The sequence below is a fragment of the Amblyomma maculatum genome, chromosome 5, assembly GCF_055883805.1.
Source record: "Amblyomma maculatum isolate TAMU_Amacu chromosome 5, ASM5588380v1, whole genome shotgun sequence".
Lineage (NCBI taxonomy): Eukaryota > Metazoa > Arthropoda > Arachnida > Ixodida > Ixodidae > Amblyomma > Amblyomma maculatum.
The window spans coordinates 145,437,548-145,463,544 of NC_139348.1; the positions used below are offsets into that span (position 1 = coordinate 145,437,548).

Sequence of the window (25,997 nt, forward strand, 5' to 3'; positions counted from 1 at the left end):
GCGTGACTACCACTCAAGAGATGGGACAGTTATGTAACTTGCCGTAACATAGGTATGAGCAGAGCACTCTAAACCTGTAGCTATACCTACTAGAGGCACAATGATTTCGAAGATGAATCCAGATAATCCAACCTTGACGTCGCCACCAAGGCAGTCCTGAGCCCCGAGGCTTCCATGGTGCATCCGCCCTGCCATGTTCTGTCGGCAATGCCCATGGAAACCCCGAAGTTCTCGGCCAAGTCATCCAGAACATCAGCAACGAAGCACCAGAAATCAGCAAATGATCCCCATTTCCCCTCCCCAATCCACTCTTCCTGTTCTCTGCTCTAGCAAGTCATGCACGACCTAATAAACGATTTGCATATTTTACGGTACCGTCTCATCCAAGTATAAATTAGGAGTTTGTATTGTATTCTCTTTTAGCGAGTTTGTGACCGATAAGTAGACAATACGATCATGCGCCCGTCGTTTCGCAACAGAATAACACAGGACAGCTGGGAGACATGGTTTTGTAGCATAAACACAGCATGTAATCAATCCTCTCCTATTGCTGCTGCATGTACATTTACAATGAGCCTCATTCTACTTGCACGCTACGTCATCATTATTTTCGCTATTTCAAATTCAAATGCAGTAATATGCATTAGCATGCTCTACCGATTAATTACTGCATCTATATTGCAGTTAATGGTCTAGATATAGCAAGCGGCCAAAGCCAGTGCATCAGGAATTTGATGTAGTGAAATCGACCATTTCTGCTTTGCAGTTTACGAATTTGTGAAAACGAATAAATATAAAGCGTTCAGCTTTGCTAAAATCACATAAAAAAAAACCGAACGCAATAGCTCGCCATGTGCTTATTCCTACTAGGGCACCGGTTATGAAGAGCCGTCATAACATCTACACAATATTCTTAAATTTGCTCGGGCTGTCTGATTTGTAGGCAAAATAATTGTACAGGATCTTGTACAATTTAAGAGTTTCAGCTGTCGTAACACGCCTTCGCTTTAACGTCGGGGAACACGAACAGTCCCATTGACCAGGCCGGCAAGCTGATGATAGTGTACACCAGTTCCTCGGGGCCTGGGTCCGGAGGGTTGATCCCGTCGCCGCCCGTCCATGAAAGGCTTTCGCCATTCAGATATACATCGGAACTGCTGATGTCCGAAGACGGAGTGAGGACCCAGCGCAGCTGTCTCTCCCAAAGTTTACGAGAACCGCTCTTTTTCAATCTCGCCGCCGTGTCCGCAAGCCGAACTCCATAGAAGGCCAAACCGCCCGGATAGTTGCGGGCGCAGTGGACGTACATTCTGGTCGCTGGATCATTCAGTCGTGGCCCTTCGATAGTCAGTACCTTCTGACCAACGTGTTTGGCTAGGAGAAGCATGGCCCAGTAATCGACAGTCGGCTTGGCTTCGTCTCCAGCTTCATTTTTGGCTACTATCAGGGATTCGGGAGATGTGCCAAGCAAGGAGTCGTGCAAAACCGCAGCGACGCCTCTTTTCGCGGCCATGCCGAAAGCCTCAGTCCAGGCCAGCATAGCGGCGAAAGTCCCAGAGACGCTTTCGACAAAACCCGCCGTAGTCGCCAAGGAAGTAAGCCAAATTCTTGTGATGCGCGGTGCCACTGTTTCGACCAGAGCACGGACACTCTGGAGATCGGATTCGAAGCGTTCCATGACGGCCAGGTCCAGGAGGTCCTTGACAGTGACGTTAGATGACTCGTGAAGGACGTGCCTAAGGGACACCACATCCACGAACCGACCGCGACCCTTGACGAAACGCTCTAAGTAGTGAAGCCCGGGCTTGCGCAGCGTCGAGACCCCGGGACCCACCAGCGGGGCAGGGTAGAAGGCCACTAGATCCCGCAGTGCCTCGTATTCACACGCCAGCGCGTACGGGCTGGGGCCGGGACCAGGCCAATTGTCCGCAGCCGCCTCTCCGAGCTGCCACATGAGCCTCGAGGTGAAGTTGTGACGCTCGCTGAACCGCATAAGCAGCGCGGCGTCCCGAAGGTCCCAGCGGCCGTAGACGGGCGATGAAGGCTCAACGTCTTCGAGCCGATGGGCATTGAGGCTGAACAGAAGCCTCCACTCGCACCGTTCCACGAACTGGTTTAGCGAGATCCACTCGGAGCCCATGAGAGGGAACCGCTCGCGGCTGTTGAGACTGGTGACGTGAAGGCGGCTGCGCTGAATGACCACCTGTGGGCTGCCTCAAGTATAGAAAGGCAAGGAATGAGGTTAACCAGTGAGAACTAGAAGACGAGAATTCATTTTCATTTCATCGTCATGTCTCAGTGTCTGTCTATGATGACATCATGTTAAGTCGTGACGGTATCCCACGCTCCAGATGCTTGCCAGATGACGTGAAAAAAAAATGTAAGGGGATAATTAAGATATATCTTTAAGGGCACCTTTTTGCTTCTAAATTCTCAAATTTCAAGTGCGCTATTGTTTACTCACACTTCAAATTTCGTCCTTTGCAAACAGCGCGCTTATCAAAACGTTTTTCTTGATTTATTACGAAACTTCTTACTATCGTATAGCGTGATAAACGAGCGCATCCTCGAAGCTATTTCCCGTTGACACAGTTTCAGATGATGGTCGGAATCACACTACTTCTTGAACAACTAATTATCACAGACAGTAAGGTATACTTTCCTTTTACATGTAAATATCTAACTGTAAAGGTGAGCCAGTGCTCTTGCATCAGTATAGATTGAACAGGCATTGCTGAATGCGCAGGTAAGCATGCCCCAAGTCAAGCTTCCGCGATAGTCACCCTCGTTAGAATAAGCTGTCATAAATGCGTTAGCATATATAGATATTTGGCGAAAGATAGGCAGCCTCACCAAATCGATTGATTGATTGATTGATTGATTGATTGATTGATTGATTGATTGATTGATCGATAGATCGGAATAATGTATGCCATAGTTGATGATTCTCGTTAAATACCGACCGCATCACCCTCACTGGCGTCGAGCAAGGCGAAGAGGATAAGCATCCATGTAATGTAATTTTCATGATCATCGATATCTCTTGAAAGTCGAAATGTGTCGAAGCTTAAGTGGCATCGTTGTTTTTTTGCGGCAAGCTGCGATGGATTACCCGCATCAGTAAATTGTGCAATGGACTTGCTGCAGGAAAGAGGTATCTTAGTGGACAGAAGAGCCGTATGTAAAAAAGGCCGGAGAATATCTACTGCCGTTGCTCCGCTACTATTCACTAAGTGTTTACAGAAGTTATTCAGATTTCTGTGTTGAGAAAAGCAGTCGGGGATAGTTCATAGAAATGAACTCAGTAATCTGTCATTAACCTGGATAAAAACGCAGGAAATGAATTAAAAACTTGTTCATTTACTTAGGCAAGAAAAACAGAACGCTTTTTAGACAAAATATAATGCAAAAGTTAAGATACTATTTAACTGTTTCATGAGAAAGTAGCAGTTCATAAGCGTAGCGATGCGCCGGAATAGGTAGAGGAATACATTTTCTTAGGCAGATATAGCGACTGTAGAATCGAACCTTGAAATGAATAACAAGAAACATAAAAATTGGGGGGACCGCATTTGGCGGGTATTGTCAAGCCATGAGTGACAGTACCGGTATACCACAAGACAAAAACGTGTAACAGTTGTGTTTTACCGGAGCTCGCCTGCGGGGCGAAACAGTGTCGGCTAACAAAAACGGTACAACGTAAATGGGAGGACAACGGGCAAGCATTGCAGAGGAAATTGATAGGAGTAACTTAAGAGACCATACGAAAGCAGTGTAGGTCAGAGGACAAACGGTGGTTGATTACATTTTAGTCTAAGTAAAGAAAATACCAAATGGGCATGCACTGGACAAGTAACACAAAAGCAAGACAACCGGCGTTCACTAAGGGCGAATGCATTCAAGGGAAGGCGAGCCTAGTAGGATGCGGCCGAAAAGAGACGGGGAGCAATTTTGTGGGCATTAGGTGATCGCAGCCGGCTAAACAGCATTGCTGAAAGATGGGAGAGGCCTTTCTCCTACAGTAGGCATATACAGTCGTGCTGACCTTGCGAGCCGTATGACCCGCGATTGCCCTTAGCTCGAAGCCAAGGAATATTGCCACTTTCAGGTTTCTTGAGCGGCGGACAAGCAGATTGCAACATTAATAAAAAATACGGAGCATGCATGTAGAAAAAATAAACTGCATAATTGGGCCAACTATGCACAAATCACTGTAGGCGATATAACCACATTCTACTGTAATGTTTTATTTACCTAAAAAACAAAAACTAAATCCGTAACACTACCTGGAATTCGGGACAGTGGTATACGGGTTCGTGTTTTGCTACGACGTAGCGTACGATAAACTATTAGGAGCTACTATATTTTTCTAAAAGAATTACACATGGTAACAAAGGCATCATCTGAGAACGTCTTCATCTGCGCGGTGTACTCTCAGACCACTCGGCTACGGCGAGACGTATATGCGGTCGCGCATATATTGGCTTACTATATCCATACCGCAAGGATGGGATAACCACGTTGTGTAAATGTTAATTTTCACAACGCTTTGTCTCTAAAAAAACGTGACAAAGAATAACGACGCCGGAAAGAAAGAGATTAGAGCGGCAGCTTCTTTTTCGCGTTTTTGCCCCCAAAATGAAGTATCAACGTTTGTACGGATGGACATTACTATTTAAACGTTAAATTGGTTTGAGGCAATGCCAGGCGAGACATCAAGACTGTGCTGCCTTTGACAATGAGGAATGCCAGCTGCAAAGTGAATCCTCTAGGAAATGCTCAGTCCATTATTCGCACATTTCTTCAGAACAAAATATTGGCTTCCCCATTTAAGTGTCACAGGGCTCAGTGGGGCCAGCTAGCTCGATCAGCCCGCTGTCAGAGCCCGCTATCAGGGCTCTATGGCCCTGATGATGATAAATTTACCGCAAGCCGTGACAACCTTAGAGACGATTTTGTTGTTATATGAGTGGAGAACAGACATCTGCAAGTATGTGCAATGTGAAATCAAAATACATAGAAACACGATAAACTAGAGGCTCTCTTAGATGTCTCTTAAGAGGAGAATGGCGAAAGCCTACCCTTCCTCTCCAATGATTTGCCACTCATCGTTTGCCTCTTATGGGCTTTCATTGCAGTGCTACATACAATTATAATCGGTTTACAGGAAAGGAAGGACGCAGTATTTGTCACACTTTCTCCGGCAAGTGTGTTTGGACGGTAAGCCAACGCTCCTTTCATGTGGAGTTCCTTGGCGCGTCTTTAAGTGTGGCACTGCAGATGGTAGCAACGCTAGATAAAATCACATCTCGCAGAATCTCGCAGAATATGACAGATATCGCACACAGATCTCGCGCACAGATCCCGCGCACAACTCTCGCGCACGGGATTTCGTTTAATGAGCCTAGAAAGGCTTTCGCCTTCATAGGCACGGCTACTCGGAGAGAACGACTAAGAAAGAAGGAAGGAAGGAAAGACAGAAGGAAAGAAAGGAAAGAACGAAAGAAATAAAGAAAGGAGGAAGGAAGGAAGGAAGAAAGGAAGGAAGGAAGGAAGGAAGGAAGGAAGGAAGGAAGGAAGGAAGGAAGGAAGGAAGGAAGGAAGGAAGGAAGGAAGGAAGGAAGGAAGGAAGGAAGGAAGGAAGGAAGGAAGGAAGGAAGGAAGGAAGGAAGGAAATGAAGTAAGAAAGAAAGAGAGACCGAGAGAGAAAGGAGGAAATAAAGAAAGGAGGAAAGGAAGGAAGGAACGAACGAATGAAAGAAAGAAAGAAAGAAAGAAAGAAAGAAAGAAAGAAAGAAAGAAAGAAAGAAAGAAAGAAAGAAAGAAAGAAAGGAGGAGGAAGGAAAGAAGAAAAGAAAGAGAAGGAGAAAGAAAGAAAGAGAAAGAAGTACCTGTATTGGAGGAAAAGGATGAAGAAAAAACAGAGGGCGAGTCGAGAGAGAGGATCATGTTCCCCGCCACCTTCGGAAGAAGTTTTGAAATCACTTGCCAGGCTGAATACCTAATGCCAGAGGCAGGCGGTTCCCACTTCGCTACCTCCACCAGGGGCACTATAAGCTCCCCAGGCCTACGTGAGCAAAATTCGACATCGGCCTCGATCGAGAGGGCACAGGATGTGTGCGAGTGCCGAGAAAGAAAACGATATTTTTTTCTTGACCGCGGTTTAATTCCCACCAAAGGAGACCACTGCTTTTTTTTTCTTTTTGGAAAGTGCTGCCACAGAGGATAAAGAAGGATCGGCTGTACTGACCTTTCTGATAACGGCGAGAGGGCCAAAACATATATCTCAAATCAGCTCGCATAACCGATAAACCTGGGACTGGTGATGGGCTAGGATTAGCCAACAGTCTAAAACTGACAGCTTCGCAATGTAAGAGAGAGTCGTTATCAGCTGTCGCTGCTGCACAGAATGGCTAGTCAACACAACGGCTAACGGTACAAAAGCGCGCGGAGCAATATTGCAACATATACTGAAATATCATGTAAAACCTTTTAAATTTAATTTTCTCCCATTCCCCTAGTTGCAAGTGGTTAGTGGGAGCAGCACAGATGACTCTTTTGAGCAATAAGCTAAGCCGTTTGCACATGAACTGCAGAGCTACGTAAAACGTCACAAAGTACCGGCCTGTAACACGTGTGACTACTTTGAGGATCCAGGTAGAACGAGAGGAAGAAGATGGTTGCACGGTATGAAAGAGCACTGAACAAGGGTAGAAGGAGGGGAAGACGCCACAGTCCGCAGGTTGAGCCAACGTTTCGACAAGTGGACTTGTCGCCCAGACGAAGACAAGTCCACTTGTCGAAACGTTGGCTCGACCTGCAAACTGAGGCTCTCTCTCCCCCCCCCCCCCCCCCCGCCCCTACCCTTGTTCAGTGATCGTTCTCCTACCGTGTGACTACTTTACAAAACAATGCGCTTGTGTTTTAATACCTGGTTAAAATCACGCACTCCCACAGAAACAAGCGTCACAGATACTGCGCCTTTCCCTTCCTGTGAACCAATTATTATTATTATTAGTATTATTATTATTATTATTATTATTATTATTATTATTATTATTATTATTATTATTATTATTATTATTATTATTATTATTATTATTATTATTATTATTATTATTATTATTAATACATACGAAAGCACCATTCTGAAATCATATGCACATCAAGCACGTTATATCTCATTTATTCCAGATGACAACATATTTCAATAAAAATAAAGATATAGCCAAAAAGTAGAACGAGCGCAAAGTGCTCTTCCATGCGTAGAACATCGATCACACAGCATAAAGGTTTGATAGTGATAGTTAGCGCTGCTCACGGTGCTGCTGCTTGAGCTAAACGAACATTGGAATCTGGCGTACGTGCTACGTGCTTTGAAAAGCTAAGCAAGCGCAGTTAGTTGCCTGCAGCGTGCCTCGAAGTTGGAACTCTGGCCATCATGCACAAAGGACACCTTGCACCACCTCCGCCGGATCCTCATCTGGTCAGTTTGAAAGCTACCTTATGAGCGACCTTATCTCGTACTGCACACGTATCTTGCATTAAAAGCATCCCATCTCGAATGATACAGAGTGTACGTCCCTGACTTCAAGTCAGCACGACCAATTTGACGCTTCGCACTATTCTGAGCACAGATCGCCACGGCAACGAACATCCCGCATGACGTCACTACCGCAGGGAACGCACCGGCAGTTGGTTGTTCCTAGCTCGCATCGATTAACAGCTGTGGTTGCATAACGCAGGGCTCAAAGAGCAAATGTTAGGCATGCAAAGAAAATACGATATTCGTAATTTTCAAGACACAGTGAGTGGTAGTCTTCATTTCAAATAGATGAATTGTGAGCGAGAGGATCATTCCTAAGTAGCAAGGTAGTCTATCCTAAACTTATCACCTTCATTTCTTGATAAGCATCGCTTCGTAACTGACGACACAGTGCACATATGAATAGGGAAAAGCGAAGACGCGTCTAGGCGTAGTACTGGTCTCAATTCGGTCACGTTGATCACACTATAGGTCAAACGTGGAACCGATTGTTGAAGCCACGACCTACTGTATAATGTACAGTAGGTCGTGGTTGAAGCCAATGTGCACTAGGAAACCACAGGGAGGCTACCAATATCGGTCCGAGGTGGGACCATTTAATGGTCACATGGCCAGGAATAACTATTAGACGACTATAACTAGCGGAGTCGTAGCTGCTGGCCACACTGCGCATGCGCAGTTCAAGCAGTCGCGCAGTGACTACGGACTTCGGCGTTTGAGCACAGGTCTAAGGTTCGATTCCAGCCTGGGTAGCCACGCTTCGGTGCTTGAATGCCCAAATCGTGCACTGAGACGTCAGAGCACGTTGAAGAACTCCAGATGGTTGAAACCATTTCCCAGCCGCCCACTATGGCGTCCCTCCTAGACCACACTGCACGTTAAGTGAGCAAAATATCATTAATCCTCAGCTGTCATAACCAACCTACCCCATCAATAAGAGTCACAGCGTGTTTATAAGAGCCGGTTTGTAGCCATGTTTTTTTTTTTCTTCACGCCCTCTATTAACTGCAGGCTGTACTAAAAGCAAGGCTACTGGCGACAAGACTGCGGTGCAGTGTTAGGACATGAGTGAGTCTGCTAACTGGAAACGGTAACTGCACTGCACTTAATATGGCACTGGGGCTAATTAGCCTGAGCGCGGGTCTCGTTACTGTCAGTCGCGGCCCTCTGGTAGAGCCATCAACTTAATGAATGCGCCGACTCATTACCCGAAGTGCCAACGCGACCTTACTAGGCCGCCTTTGCTTTCACTTTGCCTCTCATCGCCTCGGGCACAAACTACATTCGTACGAGACGAAGCCACGGTGAGGTCAATTACTTTTATAGTAAATGTAGGTTCAGGCCCGAGCTAGAGTGATGCAAAAACTACGCCTACTAAAGCTGCGCCGATTTTAGCAGGTAATTATTCCTCGCTGTAAAATGACAAGGAAAGCGAAATCACCGACCTAATTTACATGCGGCCCATCACTCTTTTCCAACACGATGGATTCTTAATTGATTAGTCCACTGCAATGGGTGAGCCTGCCGAGCCTCTAAATTTTTCGGGTTAGAATTCTCGGCCGATGTGAGAGCGGGTGCTTGTCGCTAAATTATAGCAGGCCACTGCGCATCGACTGAAGAAAAAAAAATAGAGGTGCTCTTAGATGTCTCTTAAGAGGAGATTGGTGAAAGCCTACATTTCTTCTTCTATCATTTGCCTCTGATCGTGTTCGTTGCAGTACTACAGATAATTATAATTGATTTACAAGAAAAGAAAGATGCAGTATCTTGCCACACTTCCTGCGGCAAGTGTATTTGGACGGTACATCATCTCTCCAGTCACGTGGCGTTCCTTGGCTCGCGTTCAAGTGTGGGATTGCAGATGGCATGAACGCTAGAAGAGAACTAACCTCGCGGAATCTTGCGGAATATGACACATCTCGCACACAAATCTCGCGCACAACTCTCTCGCAGGGGATTTTGTTCCATGTGCCTAGAAAAGCTTTCGCCTTAAAAAAGCTATCGCTTCTTCAATAATAGTAAAAGACAAGAACACGTGAGCAATAAGTCCCAACAAAGAGACACGCAACTAGCCTCTCGCGTTATGCAACAACTGCGGCATCGCGAACAAGGTAGGGTTAGAATTATTTGGCGAGAATGTGGCGAGCACAATTGTCACAGGTACAGCGCCACATAAGAGTAAAAAGAAATCACAAACATAAAGCCGCTTAGTAAAACAAGTTTCAGTGTCCAGCGCGCAAAACGTTAATCGGAAAACCCACTGCGCAAGCAGAGTGCGTACCAGCCGCATAGCTGGGGCTATACCGCGAACGAGACATGTGCAGGAGCGGAATTCGCTAGATACCACGCATGCAGTGCTGCGCATAGATTATGAGACACGCCCAAAGCCCCGAGATGTCGGTCGGTTCGGCTGCGGCGAGAGATAAAGTGCAGGTTGCAAAAAAGAAAAAAAAAAAAAAAGAACTGAGAAATGTAATTGCAAGGAGTGACCAAACTGGCTTGTGCAGGACCGGTCGCCTGGTCTTTGCTGCTTACATAACCGCTTCCTGATCGCCGTATGTCGCCGGCAGCATAGCCCTAATTGATATTTTCCGGGTTTCCCAGAGCTGAGATATAGATGTTTCATTTTTTTTTCTTGGTGCCCGTGTTGCCTTGCAGGGAGATGTATATCAACTAATTACTGTAGGAATTGCAATTTCGGTAGCTGAAACTGCGAAGAGATAGAAAATATTGCTCAAATCACGCGGAATTAGAATTATTGGGAGCATATTTAGCACACAATGTGCTGACCGAATTGCGAACACTCTCTTCGCAAAAATCAGAAGTTTGGATTAAGGAAAGTTTTAGTGTAATTTCAATGCACTGGTAAACTTGCCCAAGGTTAAACCGAAACACTAATGCTTTTTTAATGTGAAAAAGCAGAAAGTACATGTCACGGTTTAGGCTGTTAAAGAGGACCGATTGGTCAACTTCTACGCGTGCTTGGATGAGTACCGCACTAGACGGCGGCTTCGAATTAACCTCGGCCCCAGGGTGTCTCTAAACTGCTCCAATGCCTCCGTAAAGAAGGTTCTCTCACTTCACCATCCCAGTGATGGGTTACGGATCAATAAGTATCACCACCATTACTTAACCATTACTTCGCAAGGAACGGGCAAAAGCCCTCGACAAGACAAGGCAAGACAAGGCAAGACAAAACGTGAATATGCGCACCGGCACTGCATAGGCCCCGGAAGCTCCCATCATCATCTGTGGCTACTTCAATTACCGTTGAAGTTGAGAAATCACAGTGGTTGCCAGCATTCGTGCGCGAATTACTTGGGGTCACGTTGTTAATAACCCCCTTCAAGCCGCTACCAAAAAGTGCACCTTGCGTTAATTACATCTTTGCACGACACGTCGATGTAACCAGCATGAAGGATGTGTGTTACTTCATTTACCATGTGCCGTTATTCGCTGTCCTAAGCGACAGCACTGAGCCCATGCGTGATTAAAGCTATGTTTTCTCAATATCTGTGCTTTGTTTATGGTATCAGAACAAGGCCAAAGCTCAATCAGTCTTGCAGTGGAATAGTCTAGGCATAGCACGGATTAGACCACCCCTTTTATTACGATCTTTCTTGGTTCTTTAGTCGCGATTGTATTACTTTTGTTACTACTGGGCACGCGGTCTCGGAGAGAATTTGTAAGTTCAATGCACATGGAGTCAGAAAGGTGTAAACGGAACCAAGGGTTATTTTTTAGTGCCCACTAGTTCCTCAAATGGCTTGGCTTAATTGCTTTGAGGGGTTTAACGTGCAAAGCGGCTCAGGCAATGAAAGACGACGTAGTGGAGGGGCACCGCAAATTTCTACCACGTGGAGTTCATTGTCGTGCGCTGACATCGCACAGCACACGGGCGCCTTGCTTTTTGTTCCATCGAAAAATGGCCGCCGAAGCCGAGATTCGATCCCGCGTGCTTGAGTTTAGTATTCAAGCCCCTCAACCACTGAGCCCCCGCAGTGAGGCTCAAAGGGCTTCCGTTATTCTCTTATGGACTAAAGACAAAGCGATACCGGTCAAAACCTAATCACCTTTACAAACTAAACGTTCTTCGCAAGGACTAAGGGATGCAGCTAGTCCTTGTTGGTCAACCTTTGGTTTACAAACTAAAAATAATTCACTCTTGAGTGCCAAGAAAATGCTCCTTTCTATGCTGCTCGCTCCTGCACAACAACCAGCCTGCACAGCCATGCACATACTTGCCTCGCGAGGACTGAAGACCTCCTTCCTCGGATTCACTGCGGTTTCTTTTTCCGCCACGGGCGAAATCATCATCATCCTCTCCATCCACGAAGTAAAAGTGATCAGTTTCGTGGCCTGCGAACCGAAGCACAGCAGGCGCCAGCCCCCTCAGCAGTAAGACGAGACTGTCGTTGGCTGGCTTTTCCAGAAGCGGCCTCCAAGAACCTGGCTTGCCCATTATCGAAGAATTCATGCCGGCGCCCAGAAAGCCGACGCTATCCAAAACGTTTATCACGTTGCCCGTGTCGATGTTGAACGTAGGCACGCTGTTGTCCAAGTCGTCGAACAGGTCTCCAGATAGCAAGATGGCGAGCAGAACGATGAATATGACGAAGCCTGATGTGGCCAACGCGCAGGCGTTGAGTTTGTACTGTCTCGGAGGTACTTCAGTGGCGGCAGCTCTTGCTCTAGCTGTTGCACCCTCGGGTCCCTTGTCTGGTCCGCCCACTTCACCACCTGCGCCCAGGTCTTCCAAGCACTCGATGAACTCTTCGTCCATCTCGCGGTAGGGAATCCTTGCTTCCTCCGAGCTCTCCTCATCAGCAGGCTTGCGGCGGAAAAAGCGTCGAATTTGTTTGAACCAGGAGCTCGATTTCTTGATTTGGCCGGCCTCATGTGATAGACGTCGGGCTGGTCCAGAACCGGTAGCTGCAGTGGCCGCTGGCCTTTCACCTGGCTTGCCAGCTGCGGTTCCGCCCGATGGTCCTGCACTTTTTCTCTCTCCAGGAGGCGGCTTGGCTTCTGTCTTTTGTTCCTTCTTGTCTCCCGCTAGTTTACCGCCTTCGGGTTTCTTCTCTTGTTCCTTCACCTTGCTTTTGTCTTCTGACTTAGCCTCAGTTTTCTTACCTATCTCTTGCATTGGGCCATCAGCGCCCTTTTGCTCCGAGCCTGTAGTCTTTGCGCTGTCGTCTCCGGCCTTTCCAGCAGCTTTACTCTGTAGCATCTCTTGAAACCTTTTGTATTCCTGCCTCTCTTCAGGACTAGCCACCCATCCGGCGACACTCTTGCCGGTTACTGCTTTTCCGGCCATTTTTGTAGGACCCTCCTCCGCCGTCTCTTCTGACTTCGACTCCAGCTTCCACTTCTCATCATCGGACTTCATTGATTCGGCTTCTTTCATCATGTTCTCCAGGAGCTCCTTAGATTCCTTCTGCGACGTAGGCTTAGTGGTGATCTTGCCCAGCTGGTCTTCGACGACCTCGTTAAAATCGTGCTTGTTTCGCTTTTTCTCTGGTGGCAGCGTACGCACCTGCTCATACCCAAACTTGACCTTGTGGTCCTTGACCCCGGCTTCGTGTCCACTTTTGCCGTCGGCCTGCTTTTCGCTGCCCTTGGAGGCTCCTCCCTGGTCTCTACTGTGCGCTAGTATAAGTGAGTCTCGCCTTTTAAGTGCCGGCTTAAGCGGGTGATCGGTGGCACCCTTAGGCGTCTCGGGGCTTTTAACACCTGCACATGAGCGAGAATACACCTGCAGAATTTCGCAGCATTGATTAGATGCGGCTCTCAAAATGGCCGTTACGTCTGTGTCTGAGGCTGGCTATCATGAATTCAGTGGTTCATTGGGTTTATATATTGCTAAAGCGACAGTTTGTTTTACCTATGGCTGCTGTAATTTGGAGCTTTTATCCGGACTATCAAAGACCGGCCTACGAATTACTTACATATGCGGACTGATTAGAGCGGTTCATGAAATGTTAAGTACCTCAACTACCCTTGTCATTTCTCAATGAGATTGAAGAGTACGACGCGACAAAGTTAACGGCTCCCTTCTGAGTTGCCATTCCGGATCCTTGTTTGCGAACCAAAATTTGTTTCTGGCTGAACTGCTAATTCTATCATTTATACATTTATCATTTCACACATACTCATGCACATACATTCCTAAGGTGTCAAAGTGTGTGAAAGACCGTCCAAAATAAATTTCAAATCCAGCTATCAACATGCCTATACATATCCTAGAACGCCACGATCTTGGGGTAGCTTGCCGAACTCGCGATCCAAGGCATCTGGGTTCGACTCCCACTCACCCTCCCACCAAAAAGGAGCTACTCTTTCTGACAGCTCCTGCCATTTATATGACATGTCACGTGGTTTCATGACATCACACTACCCGCCAGCCAAACAGCGCCTGATCATGCCACTTGCTATGTAAGCAACATCGTGAACTTTCGTTCACAGCACCGACGGTTTATTTTCTTCAGTGTGCGGCCTTTAGCGCAGTCGTGTTAATACCAGACCTCAACGCTGTATAAACAAATCTCACAGCCAAAAGCCACCTCTGAGCGAAATCTGTGCGCAAACAAGCCTTTGGATTAGCCGTACCGGACCATAGCCAGACTCGGTGCTTGCACAAATGCCGGCAGCGGATCGACAAATATTTCTCCCTCAAAGTATTATATCAAACATGGATAAAAATTAAGAAACGGCCTGTAGCCCCCACGGTTGTGTATTTCAAAAAAAAAATAATAAAAAACCTAGGTAGATACTGCGAATTACACTGTCGATTTGCCTTCGAGGTATCCAACGTGGACCACGAGATAACTAAGACGAGACGCACCATCGCGCATCGTTTGATTTTATGCGATAAAAGGCAGTATGAGCAAAAGAATGCGTATTTAAAAAGTGCGACCCGCTCACCATCTGCCGGTTTTGAAGGGAGGCTGGGCTCCTCTGCAAAAAAAAAAAAAAGCAACAAATTAAGCAGCTGAATATTTTAAAGAACGAGACGAAAAAAGCACGAGGTAAAAAAAAAAAAAGAACGATGACCTCGCCTGCATGGCTACCAACTGCACATATGAGCACAACATTATAACTATAAGCCCGCTAGCGACTCCTCATACGAATAACCTACCTAGTCCAGCAACGTGGTGCGTCCCCGCTTCGTTCTCTAAACGGGTATACGCAAGAGCTCCCGAATACTGAGACGTGACAGCCTGATAACAGAGAACCAGGCGATTTAGGAAGTACCCTGAAACGATTTGGAAAACTGCGATTAAGAAAAGGCAGTCGATGTAATAATCGCGGAAGTCACGCTCGTACCCAAGAGCTCATGCGGAGTGTTCGCTCAATGGCTGGACGGTTGGTTCATATTCAACAAAATGAAGTTACTTAAACCGGCCCTGAAAGGGTGTTCACCGAGTATGTGGAAAGCCGACAATACTGATAAATGCTGAATCGTCAATCATCCTGCTAAACAAACAAAAATGCTTCGAGCTAGCATTTGCAGCGCCGGAGATCACCAATGTCAACATCGTTGTGTCGCCATCAGCTAGACTACAGCCACTGCAGAGAAAAGCCTCTCATATATAATTTTATTTAACCCGGTTAGCACAGGACCGGGTCTTAGCACAGGACCGGGTTAGTTTGAGGAGTAGGAGGGGCCTTCGCACCGCAGTAGGTATAGTCCGGCTGATGACAATGATGATAAACCCGGTCCTGGGCCAGCTACATCCACAGTTTTCTTAATCTTACCAGCCCAGCCAACATTAGCCCCCCCCCCCCCTCCCCCCTTCCTCCCCTGCCCATTTCCTGTTGATTTCGCTAGAACGCAATTGACTCGAGTTATTTCTTCGACACACTGTGCACGCTTCCTGTCTCCGGGGTTATAAATCAACCAGTTTTCGTTTTTTCGTTCAACAGCTCTTTGCGCTGTCCTCAGTTATTCCAGTCTGCAGTGTGCAATGTCGACTATGCAAATTATATTAGTACTGTATAACTTTTGCTTTAATTTTTCTGTGTTCACCTCAGTGTACCGTGCATTTAAACATTTCCGCGAAAATACTGTTTATATATTGTTTAATGATCTCTTCTAATACATAATTTGATTTCGAAATAATACTTTTGCAATATTACGCAATTCTTAACTATGCTGACATCTTTTTTTACTTGTATACTTTTTTATGCTGTGCATTTTTTGTATTCTTGTACTCCACTCACTCTCCTCTGTAATGTTTTTACCCTGAGAGTAACAATGAATAAATAAATAAAATAAATAAATAAACCCTTTCCTTAGCCTCCCCATTTCTGCCCCATGGATGATTACCGCTCAGATGCAACTGTTGCATACTTCTCTCTTGAGGAATACAGGTAACAGTCATGATCTGTGAACATGTGCTAAATACGCTCCACCCCATTCTGATTGTAGTGGTAACTTCGCTATCACTGTCCTAATCTGCGTTCACTACCTGTGCCACGTAGATGTATTCATTTACCGCTTCCACCGAATAGCTGAACATCGTACTGCTTCTGCCCCGTTCCGAAACCGTTTTCTCTCCCTCTATGGAGTATCTGTCCTCGAGGGAGCAACATCCGATTCGTGCGGTAAACCCCATGTTGCGGCCATTTTGCTTCACCCCAAGACGTAACTTAGCAAACCATTAATCTGTGCACCTGTCGCGGCAAAAAGCACAAGTTACATACGGTGACGCAGGCGTTATTTTACGCGCTAATAGAATGCGCCACAATTTTTGAAGTAATTGATTATTTGTATGTCAAGCGCGTGGAGCAGAATGACTATGATACCAAATCGTTTCAGGGGTTTCAAAATCAAACTATTCTATTTGTCTTACTATGCGACCTGAGGTTATAATGAGTCGCGGGGAATGTAGAATTGATAATTGAAGATGTTCATGCATGTAAATTCGCTACTGAATAGTTAGCGATATTTTGTTAGGCGAATACTAGAGAGTCATTAAAATGGGTATATTCCATCGGCCATCGCCAACCATAAAATTAATTGCAATATGGCCAATTATAATAAATTTTCTTTTCTTCGATGCTATATATTTACAGCCCTCAACGCCTACCACGCTTACTGGCGAATGACGTGTGATGTCACTTCAACCATTCAAGGAGAGTGAAAATTGCAAGCAGAAAATTAAAGCGGACCGCCGTACGCATTTTCGTTACCTAAAATCTAACTCGTCACAACATGTTTATTGAGCGTCTCTGAACATGTTCACGTGTTCGAAAGTAAAAACATTTCTTTTTATTTTTTACAGCTGAAGCGCCTTTACCGAAGCGGCTTACAATTTCCGCGCTTTAAATGCGGCTCGTTGGGTCATGCATGCTGTCTTTAGACATCAGTAGTATGTGAGTTTTGCATGGAGTGGTATCCAACAAACCGAGTGTTCTTGGTTCGAAGTGATCATTCTGGTTGAGGCTACAGAAACCTAGCAGCTGGTTAAGTCGACGGGAACCAGAGGACGTGAGGTTTCGTGAGTGGTACGGTTCGTGCTTATGACTTAGCTTGTGTGAGAAAAAGAGCTAAAAAGAAATTTAACACTGTATATTTGTGTTTCCGTGTACATGTATTTTTCTTGTATATATCGCCGCGAATCTTCTAATCTTTATTTGTTCTTTTTCAACAGCTACCGGCAAGCTTTATCCCTCTGGTTTTCGCGCGCGAATAAATCCTGTATTCTTTGTTCATGCTGATTGTCCCGAGACTTTACTTTATCGTTTTCTTTGTTGCACAAGATGCGCCGAGGTGCATTTTGAACATTCCGGCCACTCGCGTGTTTTTGCAATGCTCCAAGCTATGCTAGTCACCGTTTACGGCTTTATCTAGGTGTTTCTTCGCCGCCTTTAAATTAAGTGTCGACGAGTGCAACGGGCATTCTAAGTTCGACGACCAGAGAGCATATTTGCTGCAATCGCTGCCATCTAGTTGTTTAGTTCTTTTGTGGCCGCTAATCAGCACAATTAAGAGTTGATTTCAGTGCGTTTACATCTGTCTTCTCTTTTGGTGCCACCGGACTTGTCAAGACCACGTGATATTTGGTGGAGGTGCTGCCCTTCGTGTCCCGGTTTATCCCGCACCTCCACCAGAAAGAATGTGATTTATCCAAAAATATAGGGCTGGCTACCATGAGCGTCTGTGCGTTAACCATGGTTTCCCTAACATCAGGTAAGTGCTTGATCCTGAGAGTGGCCGTCCGTCTGTTCATTGTCACGTGCTGTCAGGCAGGAACGAATCATATGAGCATGAGCTTATGAACAGAGCGCTACATAAACAGTGTAAATCATGTTTGCGCATAATCGAGACAGCAAAGTATGCAATCGTTAGCCTCGTGCAAAGGAATATCTCAAGGAACACCTCGCAGCAGGGTAGAAAAATACTCCATATGCATGCTCGCGTTTCCACTCAGCCTACTAGTAAAAAGCCTGTACCATAGTAGTACACCTCGCTGTCCCATTTGAAGATACTACTGAGGGGATGTCTATTCGAGGAGACTGGGAAAGGGGAGAGCAACATGGCTGCTAAAAACTTGAGTTCAGTAGTTACATTTATGATCATACCCTGTGAAAATTTGCCACTATTACACGTAGGTGTGCGCCAAGTATGCGAGTGTTTACATAGTTTATGCACTTACAAATACATGAAAATAATAAGCGCATGCACCTACCAGTTCCTTTGGTTTTCACTTTTCCGTCGGGTGCATCTGAAGTGCGAAAAAAAAAAGTAAGCATAAAGATCAGCACAAAGCACACTCAAGAGATCAAGCTGTTAGCAGCAAAAGAAGAAGCTGGCCTCTGGAAGTGTCATAGAACCCAATGTATAACGCAAAAAAAAAAAAAAAAACGCTAAGACGCTGCATAGTCGGATACAACTCAGAAAAGAAAGTGACTTTCCCCCGTCAAGAGACGCTTCTACCCTAACCCCTTTAGCCAATAGTGTATCAGACAAATAATTGAGCCTAAAATGGCCGCAATTATTCCTTAGACAGCGTCTACGGTGCCTCTCATGAAAAGCGTGAGACTTCAGGATAAGGCCAGATATTAACAGATATTATTTTTAACAAACGAAACTACTAGTATTGCCCGCAGTGCTGTTTCAGGTCATACTGAGCCGAAGAAGTGTATTTGTTAGACAGCTGCTAGATACACTGATATAAACAGTCAAGAGCTGTCAAAATAACAGGTCCCAGCCGGAAAAACTACAGAAAATTTTCTGATGTTACGACAGAATATCTGTGCGGTTTTTGCGGGAAACCTGTTGTGACAACAGAACATTCTGTAGTCACATCAAAACTTTCTGTAGTTACAACAGAAAAGTGCTACAGAACTACATGCAACAGAAATATACTGCAGAAAAACTACAGAACTACAGAAAAATCTGATGGTTACGACAGAACTACAGGATATTTTGTCGTATATTTGACGCAGTTCTGTAGTTGTTTTCGACTGGGGTACGTCAGCAAAATAAAGACAGAGTAGGGCAATGATAAAAATTAATGACAAGATAACACCCATCTTAAGCCAGCCAAACTACAGAGAGAAAGAAGCGAGCAAGACGAGGCTGGACTAACAACTGAAGATTTATTGAAGGAAAAAAGACAACGAAGACTTGCGCTGAGATGCGCGCATAGTACCCAAACCAGTGAAATGACAGAAATAATTGAAAGACAAGAAGTCAAGAGAAGTGTGGTGGAAGAAGTCTATAAGCCCAGTCGTCAACCTTGTTGAAGATAATACCCGTTAGCAACATGCCAGCTCGTGCCACTCACCATCGTCTTTCAGTTTCTTCTCGGAAGCTGATGCGCCACACTGTTTACACTGTTTTGCTACTCCCTTACACCTCGTAATTCTTTGACACAAAGTGTCTGGAAGTAGCGCTCGTGCATTCACAACCATGTATTTGGAAGAATGCAGGTAGAGAGTCATTACCCGCAATCAGAGTCAAACAATTCAACGAAATTACATCTAAGTTGCTTAGGAAAACCATGCACAGTCGCAACCAATGTCGAACGCAATGCAAATTTCTCACTTAAAGCATAATCACACCGGATAAAACCTTTTTTCAGTTCACAAGCTCTGAAGAAAGTACGTTTCTGCAGGAGTAAAAACAGACAACAGTTATATTCAACTGCCGGTACTCTATTTATGGCGTTGAACCTAAGATATATCTCTGAATTCTGGAGCACCACAATGGGACGAGTGCCAAATAGCACAAGAGTGCGTGTGTAATTTGTCCTGGTGGCCTTGGTTCGTGGCTTGCTGCGGTCCTCGTTTCAGGTGATTTCACGCGTTCGAATGTCATCAAATTCATGCGGATTTCTCACAAAAGTTGCTAGCTAAACGCGCACTTTTCTTTGCAGTCATTAAACAAATAACAAATTGGCACAATGTTAGTCTTTGACGAACAGGCTGTTGAAAGCTTCTACGAAGATGTAGAATCAGCAATGCGGAAAGGAGAGACGCAGCATACTGTACTAATGGACGACTTCAGTGCGAAGGTAAGGAAAAAGCAGGATGGAGACGAGGTAGTGGTTGAATACGTAACCGGCTTTAGAAATAGCAAGGGGAGTTACTAGTTGAGCTCGCAGAGCTCAATGCCCTAAGAATCATGAGTGCCTTCTTCAGCAAGCGTGAGAACCCGAAGTGGGCAGGGAAAAGTATTAACTGGGAGTCTAAAAATGAAATTGACTTCATAATGTGTTCTAACCACGCCATTATCCAGGATTTAGAGGTAATCAGGAAAGTGCGACGGAGTGACCACAGGATGGTAAGATCTCGAATTAGTCTAAATCTGAAGAGGGAACGAAACAGATTAGTAAGAAAGAAGTCCATCAACGAATTAGCGGTAAGGGGGAAGGCAGAAAATTTCAGGATCTCGCTACAGAATAGATATTCGGCTCTAACCGAGGATGGATATATTAGCTGAGTAGCAATGAACAATACTTTCAGAGCTATCATTACTGAGTGCGCTGTAGAAGAAGGCGGTATGATAGTTAGAGAGGATACCGGTAAGCTGTCTAAGGAGACGAAAGATTTAAGAAACACCAAAGCATGAAAATTTGCAACTCAGCAGACCAGATAGCATTAGCAGATATATCAAAAACTGACCAATAGGCCTAAAGCGGCCGATATAAGGAAGTATAACATGGAGAAAATTGAGCATGCTGTAAAGAACGGGGGAAGCCTTAAAACGATGAAGAAGAAATTGGGCATGGGCAAAAATCAGATGTATGCGCTAAGGGACAACTCTCACGACGGTCTCGACGGGTCTCGCTGGCCGTCGCTGTACGAAGACAATCGCGTGAAACCAGTAACTTTCGGCCCCCGTGCTGGTATAGTTGTGCTTTTGTGCCATGACTGTAAATTGTATAAAGCCACCTTTCGTTCACCTCATCTTGCAGACCTGAAATCTTAATACCCGGACGAGAACCAGAATCGTGACAATCGGGAGAACACCACGACGCTGCGCTTTTCCCACCTAGGGCGAAGTGGCTAAAACAATTCTCATTTTAGATCTCCTTAAACTTTGCTGACGATATAATACCAAAATTAGAGCTTACCACAAAAACTGCATTGGGAGAATGCAAAAGCATTAGCGCTGTCGCAACAATGTTGACTCCTAATCTGTGACTTCCTGCACCTACGATCCGACCGCCACGACCTGCGATGCACTACGGCGTCCTTACGCTGGACAAGGAGAATGAGTAAACCGTGCTCATGAGCCCGGCGCGGAGTAGCAGTTAACCCGTTCGGCTGGCAATCGAAGGAAGAATGGTTCAACTCAAGGCGGCGATAATTTTCTTGTGTGTGTGTCAATGTAAAAGATGTTTTCTGGCCACATTAAGCATGAGGCAAAATGGTGTCACTAGCCGATGACATCACGAGGAGGAGATCAACTTCAATTTTGTCAGCTATGTTTATCCACCACTGAACTGCAGCGTATACGTAGCGGCACGTAGCGGCATGTAGCGGCAAGTACCAGATGAATATCTAATGGTTTCTGTTACTTTTAAAAGTTACCTGACATCGAGTTCTAAAATGTACCATGCTGTTCCAATTCCGTTTTTCATCTCCATTCAGCTATTGCATAGTGAGATGAATAATTACGTTGAGGTGAGCCACGGAGACAAAAAGTAACTCTGCTTTCGAACAAGGACCACACAAATGTACGAAAAGTCCTTTCTGATGTGACTGAATCGTCCTTAGGCGCAATTAATGTCACAATCCCAGCCGTACGCTTTAAAATAATACGAAGCACCTGCAAACAAATACCATCACTATTCATCACTCTCATTTAAGTGTCTTCCCGATAGCCGCCGTGCCTTAAAAGAAACGAGGTGTCGTGTAAACTCGGGCAGAAATAAATAACCACAAACTAAACAAAATAGGAAATTGCTCGCACATTATAACTCCTTAAAATAAATACATATAAACCGTGCGCGTAAAGAGAGTGTCTGCTGAAATGCTCTTGCAGACAGCCTTCAAAAGAAAGCGTGCGGGTAATTATATTAGCTCGCGCGCGCTATTTTCACGGTGCTGGACGTACACCAGTCCCTCGGGGACCGTTCAAGTAAGGTTAGAAATGGCGTGAAAACATGGACTGAAGCTATTAAAAATTTCAAATGCCGGGATAAATCACCGTCTCCTTTAGGTTTCTTCTCGGCAGCGGGCGCCTCTGGCAGGGAAGATGGCGATGTGCCACAGAAAAGAGTTGCAGCAAGAATTTCAAAATAATAAATGTAGCCTTTATTCCTAGCACACTTTGCAGCATTGGCAATAGACGCTCCAGCTATGCTAGAAAACTTAGCAAATTAAAAGGGCGAAGAGCATTGCAAATAAGGGGAGCTAAGTATTTGCGAGACGAGAGATTCTTCGAGAAAACAGAAAATCCAGCATCCAGTAAGCGGGTAACTGCTTCTCTCGGAATCATATTCACGGCACTGAACACTCAAACGTTTGACAGCGCCTTTCCTCTCATTAAATTACTTTCTCCGAATGCAGTTTGAAAATTGAACCTGCGGTGATTTATAAACCAAGTAAGAGATGATGCAATGTTTAAGGAATTGCTACGTTGTAAAAAGAACTAGAGACACAGCATGTTTTCACAGTAGCGTGTTCTTTTCCCTCCGCACAGCCGCGTTTGGAAGAAGCATAATTGGTGTGGCCCATTTTTGCCGAATTACGAAATTCCAACATTTATAGGCATATTCTATACAGCGCCGAGCATTCAAAGCAACGCGTTTTTTAACCAGAAACCGCACAAATACGCAACGTACCGCTGATCAAATAACAAAAACGCAGTTTCCACTTCTTTATGACTGTCTTTTCCCAGAATCTCTGAAGTTCACTGTACCGATCATCTCAGAATTTCAATTTATCGCTTTAAATAAAGATATTGCGTGGGCGGAGACATACCGCGCCACTACAATGATTGAAGAGCTGGCAAAAGTTATGCAAGGGCGGCCATGAAGGTTCCAGGACAATGAATCTTGCTAGAATGGGAGGAGGATAGCGGCACTCAGAAAATGTTTTCCAGTGACTAAACAGAGAGCAAGGCTGAACCGCCCCTGCTGTTTGCGATGCTTCGCGTCGTTACTTATATTCGCGTTGTGAAGTCATTTAAAGTAGTGCAACCCGGCGTTTGCCACAGTCGTGTACACATGCCTACAGAAACTCGCCGTGCCTTCCCTGTGGTACGACGTAGGGAGACCTCTGTGCACCATCATTGCTACTAAGCAGAGCGCTGGAGCATGCTCCTTTAAACCACCTCTCCCCTCCCACCACACTATTCGCAGTGGAATAATAGCGTATGTCACAGTTGTGTGCACACGTCTACAGAATCTCGCCGCGTATTTTTTTATGGCACAGCGTAGGTGGTCTCTGTGTATCATCATTGAAACTAAGAAGAGCGCTGGAGCATGTCTCTTCAAACCACCTCTCCTCTCCGACCAGAGTATTCGCAATGCAAATGCATCGTCTCTTCGCCTGCGGGCCCCATCTTCTCCTCACCCTCTCGTCCGACTACTGCCTCTTTTTAACCGTCAGTAATGGCAAATACTAACAAAACCTGCCTACAGGTACAACAGTCCTTTCACCGTCAGCAAGAAGCTGACCGCCTAATTTCACTACTACTACGGATATAACCGGTTAAGGCAAGTTTAAAACTGTTCAAATTTGAATAAAGAATTAGTGTTTCTTGAAAGAAACTCCTAGCATGCGTGTCATCTCAAAAAAACACGCTATACCACGAACATTGAATCCACCCCCACGCTAACTAAATTAACTATCCTCGATAAACTGAGCAGATCGTGTTCGCACAAGATACGTGCAAGTGGTTCATGTTGATGCCCAAGGAACGCTATACTATGGAGAATTTCCGCTTTCAAATTCACTCACCGTCTTTCTGGCGATTTGGTGACGGAGACTTGGGTGGAACTATTACCAGAAAAAAGACAAAGCAAGAGCACTATAAGTATAAAATTAAAAAAGATTATATATATATATATATATATATATATATATATATATATATATATATATATATATATATATATATATATATATACATATATATATATATAAAGAGAGAGAGAGAGAGAGCTGAATTTTCCAGCCCAGCACGTCAAGTCAAAGCTGCCGCTAGAGTCGCTCCCCCCAGCTGGTGACTGCTGTTAGCGGCTGTAATTGAGTTACACGAGAGCTTAAATCCGTGCTAGCTTTCTACAGGTCATAAGTTAAACTGCAAATTTGAAGAACACTAGAACACCAAGATGGATGCATCACCTTTGTTCCAGTCTGTCTGCGGTACGCCACAACTGTCGTTCGGGCGGCGTACGGAGTGGTCGAAATCGACCGAAACCTAACCTCTACTCTCTTTTTTCAGGGTGGTGGTGATAGTATATAGCAGTGGAAGTAATCGCAGAAGCAGTAGAAGTAGGAAGTAGTAATAGTGTATTAGTCGCAATAGCAGTAGTGGCAGAAGAACGTCAGCAGTAGTTATAGGTAACGGATTATTAGCGACGATGAAACTGACCCAATAATGTTCAGGTAATAAAACAAACTTCACGGGCTTAAAATAGATGGAGTACCTCAACAATATTAACGCGTTCAAGGAATATAAAAGCCCATACCGACCGATGCAATAAGTAGAAGCGGCAACTGACGCCGGCAGCTTCATGGGTGAACGGCGGCATTGACTTACCACCCTGAAATCAGCTTTCAACCTCATAATTCGCGATGGAAAGTGAAAACAGGGCAGTGTTTAGACAGATACAAAAGCTCGCACCCTGTCACATCCATTGTTCCCAAACGATAAAAAAGCTTCAAAGACAATTACACTTCGGGACCTATAACAAAACTAGCAAATCATTGCAATATCCCCCATAGACAAAGTAGTCGAGTGCAATGACGCCCTCATAATGAATAGCTTCCGCATGATAGCAAACACAACTCTTGCTCAGCTCCACCATCACCTTTGTCATCGTCGCGCCAGAGACCATGGGTATTCAGAAATGTGGTGAAGTGGCTGGCGGCGCGAGCGGTGGGCTTGACCACGTTTTCTTCGTACATGTCGGCTGCTTGGGCGTAAGCGTCCTTGATAGGGTCAACCACAGCACTCTGCGAAGAGTTAGCCGTGGGTCAAAGGTGGGGAAAAAATGAACTCACTTCCCACCTATGGCTGAAGAACCTTCTTTTGCTGCAGTCTGATCTTTTATATCCTTTTCCTCATTCTTAACGCGAAACCACTTCTAGCCTATAGCACGATAAATTACCAATGTGTGGATTCTGATTAAGAATTACTAACCAAGTGTTGCTATGGCAACAACCAAGTCTAGGCTATGAATGCTCATACTATGCTAGGGGTGACCATGACCGCATTGACTATGACTGTGAGCAAGGTCAAAGACAAAGCTAATTAAGTCTAACGAAATAGATAGGAAAATGATGGCTAAACGTGCCTGAACGCAGATCGGCGTAATTATGTCTTTCTTGGCCCAACTGAGCACGTTATGCTTAATTACGCCTAATAGACCTAGCTATGCTTAAAGGTGTGTCAGGTCACACTACTACTACTACTGCTCAGTAGTACGTTGTTGTCAGGACACGCACTAGCTGAAATTACGACTTCAAAAGTCTAATTAGGCTCATTTAAGCCACTAACTAGTAGAAACATTGCTAAACTAAGTGAAATGATGCAAACGACGTGCTTTCGCAAGTAGAACTTGCGCTTAGGTCTTTTTTTTTTTACCGCGTCACCTACTATAACCACATATTAGCACAGAAGCACATACCTGAAAGTACAAGGGCGCTTCGTTGTAAGCTTGATTGACCGGATCGACAACGTTCATCTGCACGAGCTCCGTCGCCCTCGCCGACATGTCTTGGTACACCTGGTTAATCGGGTCTACCATGTGCGTCTGTTGGACAA

General features: G+C 45.2%; 1 protein-coding gene across 1 annotated transcript in view; it reads right to left on the minus strand.

Annotated features, from left to right (window-relative positions):
- Positions 1-982: 982 nt before the first annotated feature.
- LOC146189853 (uncharacterized) overlaps positions 983-25,997 on the minus strand; it is a 34,539-nt gene continuing 9,524 nt past the window's right edge. The window contains exons 3-8 of the mRNA XM_084605356.1: positions 25,861-25,986; positions 25,015-25,186; positions 23,966-24,004; positions 14,468-14,500; positions 11,788-13,276; positions 983-2,210 (exon numbers count right to left, since the gene is read on the minus strand). Of these exons, the coding sequence (XP_084461482.1) occupies positions 983-2,210; positions 11,788-13,276; positions 14,468-14,500; positions 23,966-24,004; positions 25,015-25,186; positions 25,861-25,986 (3,087 nt within the window). The remainder of the gene's footprint in view (positions 2,211-11,787; positions 13,277-14,467; positions 14,501-23,965; positions 24,005-25,014; positions 25,187-25,860; positions 25,987-25,997) is intronic.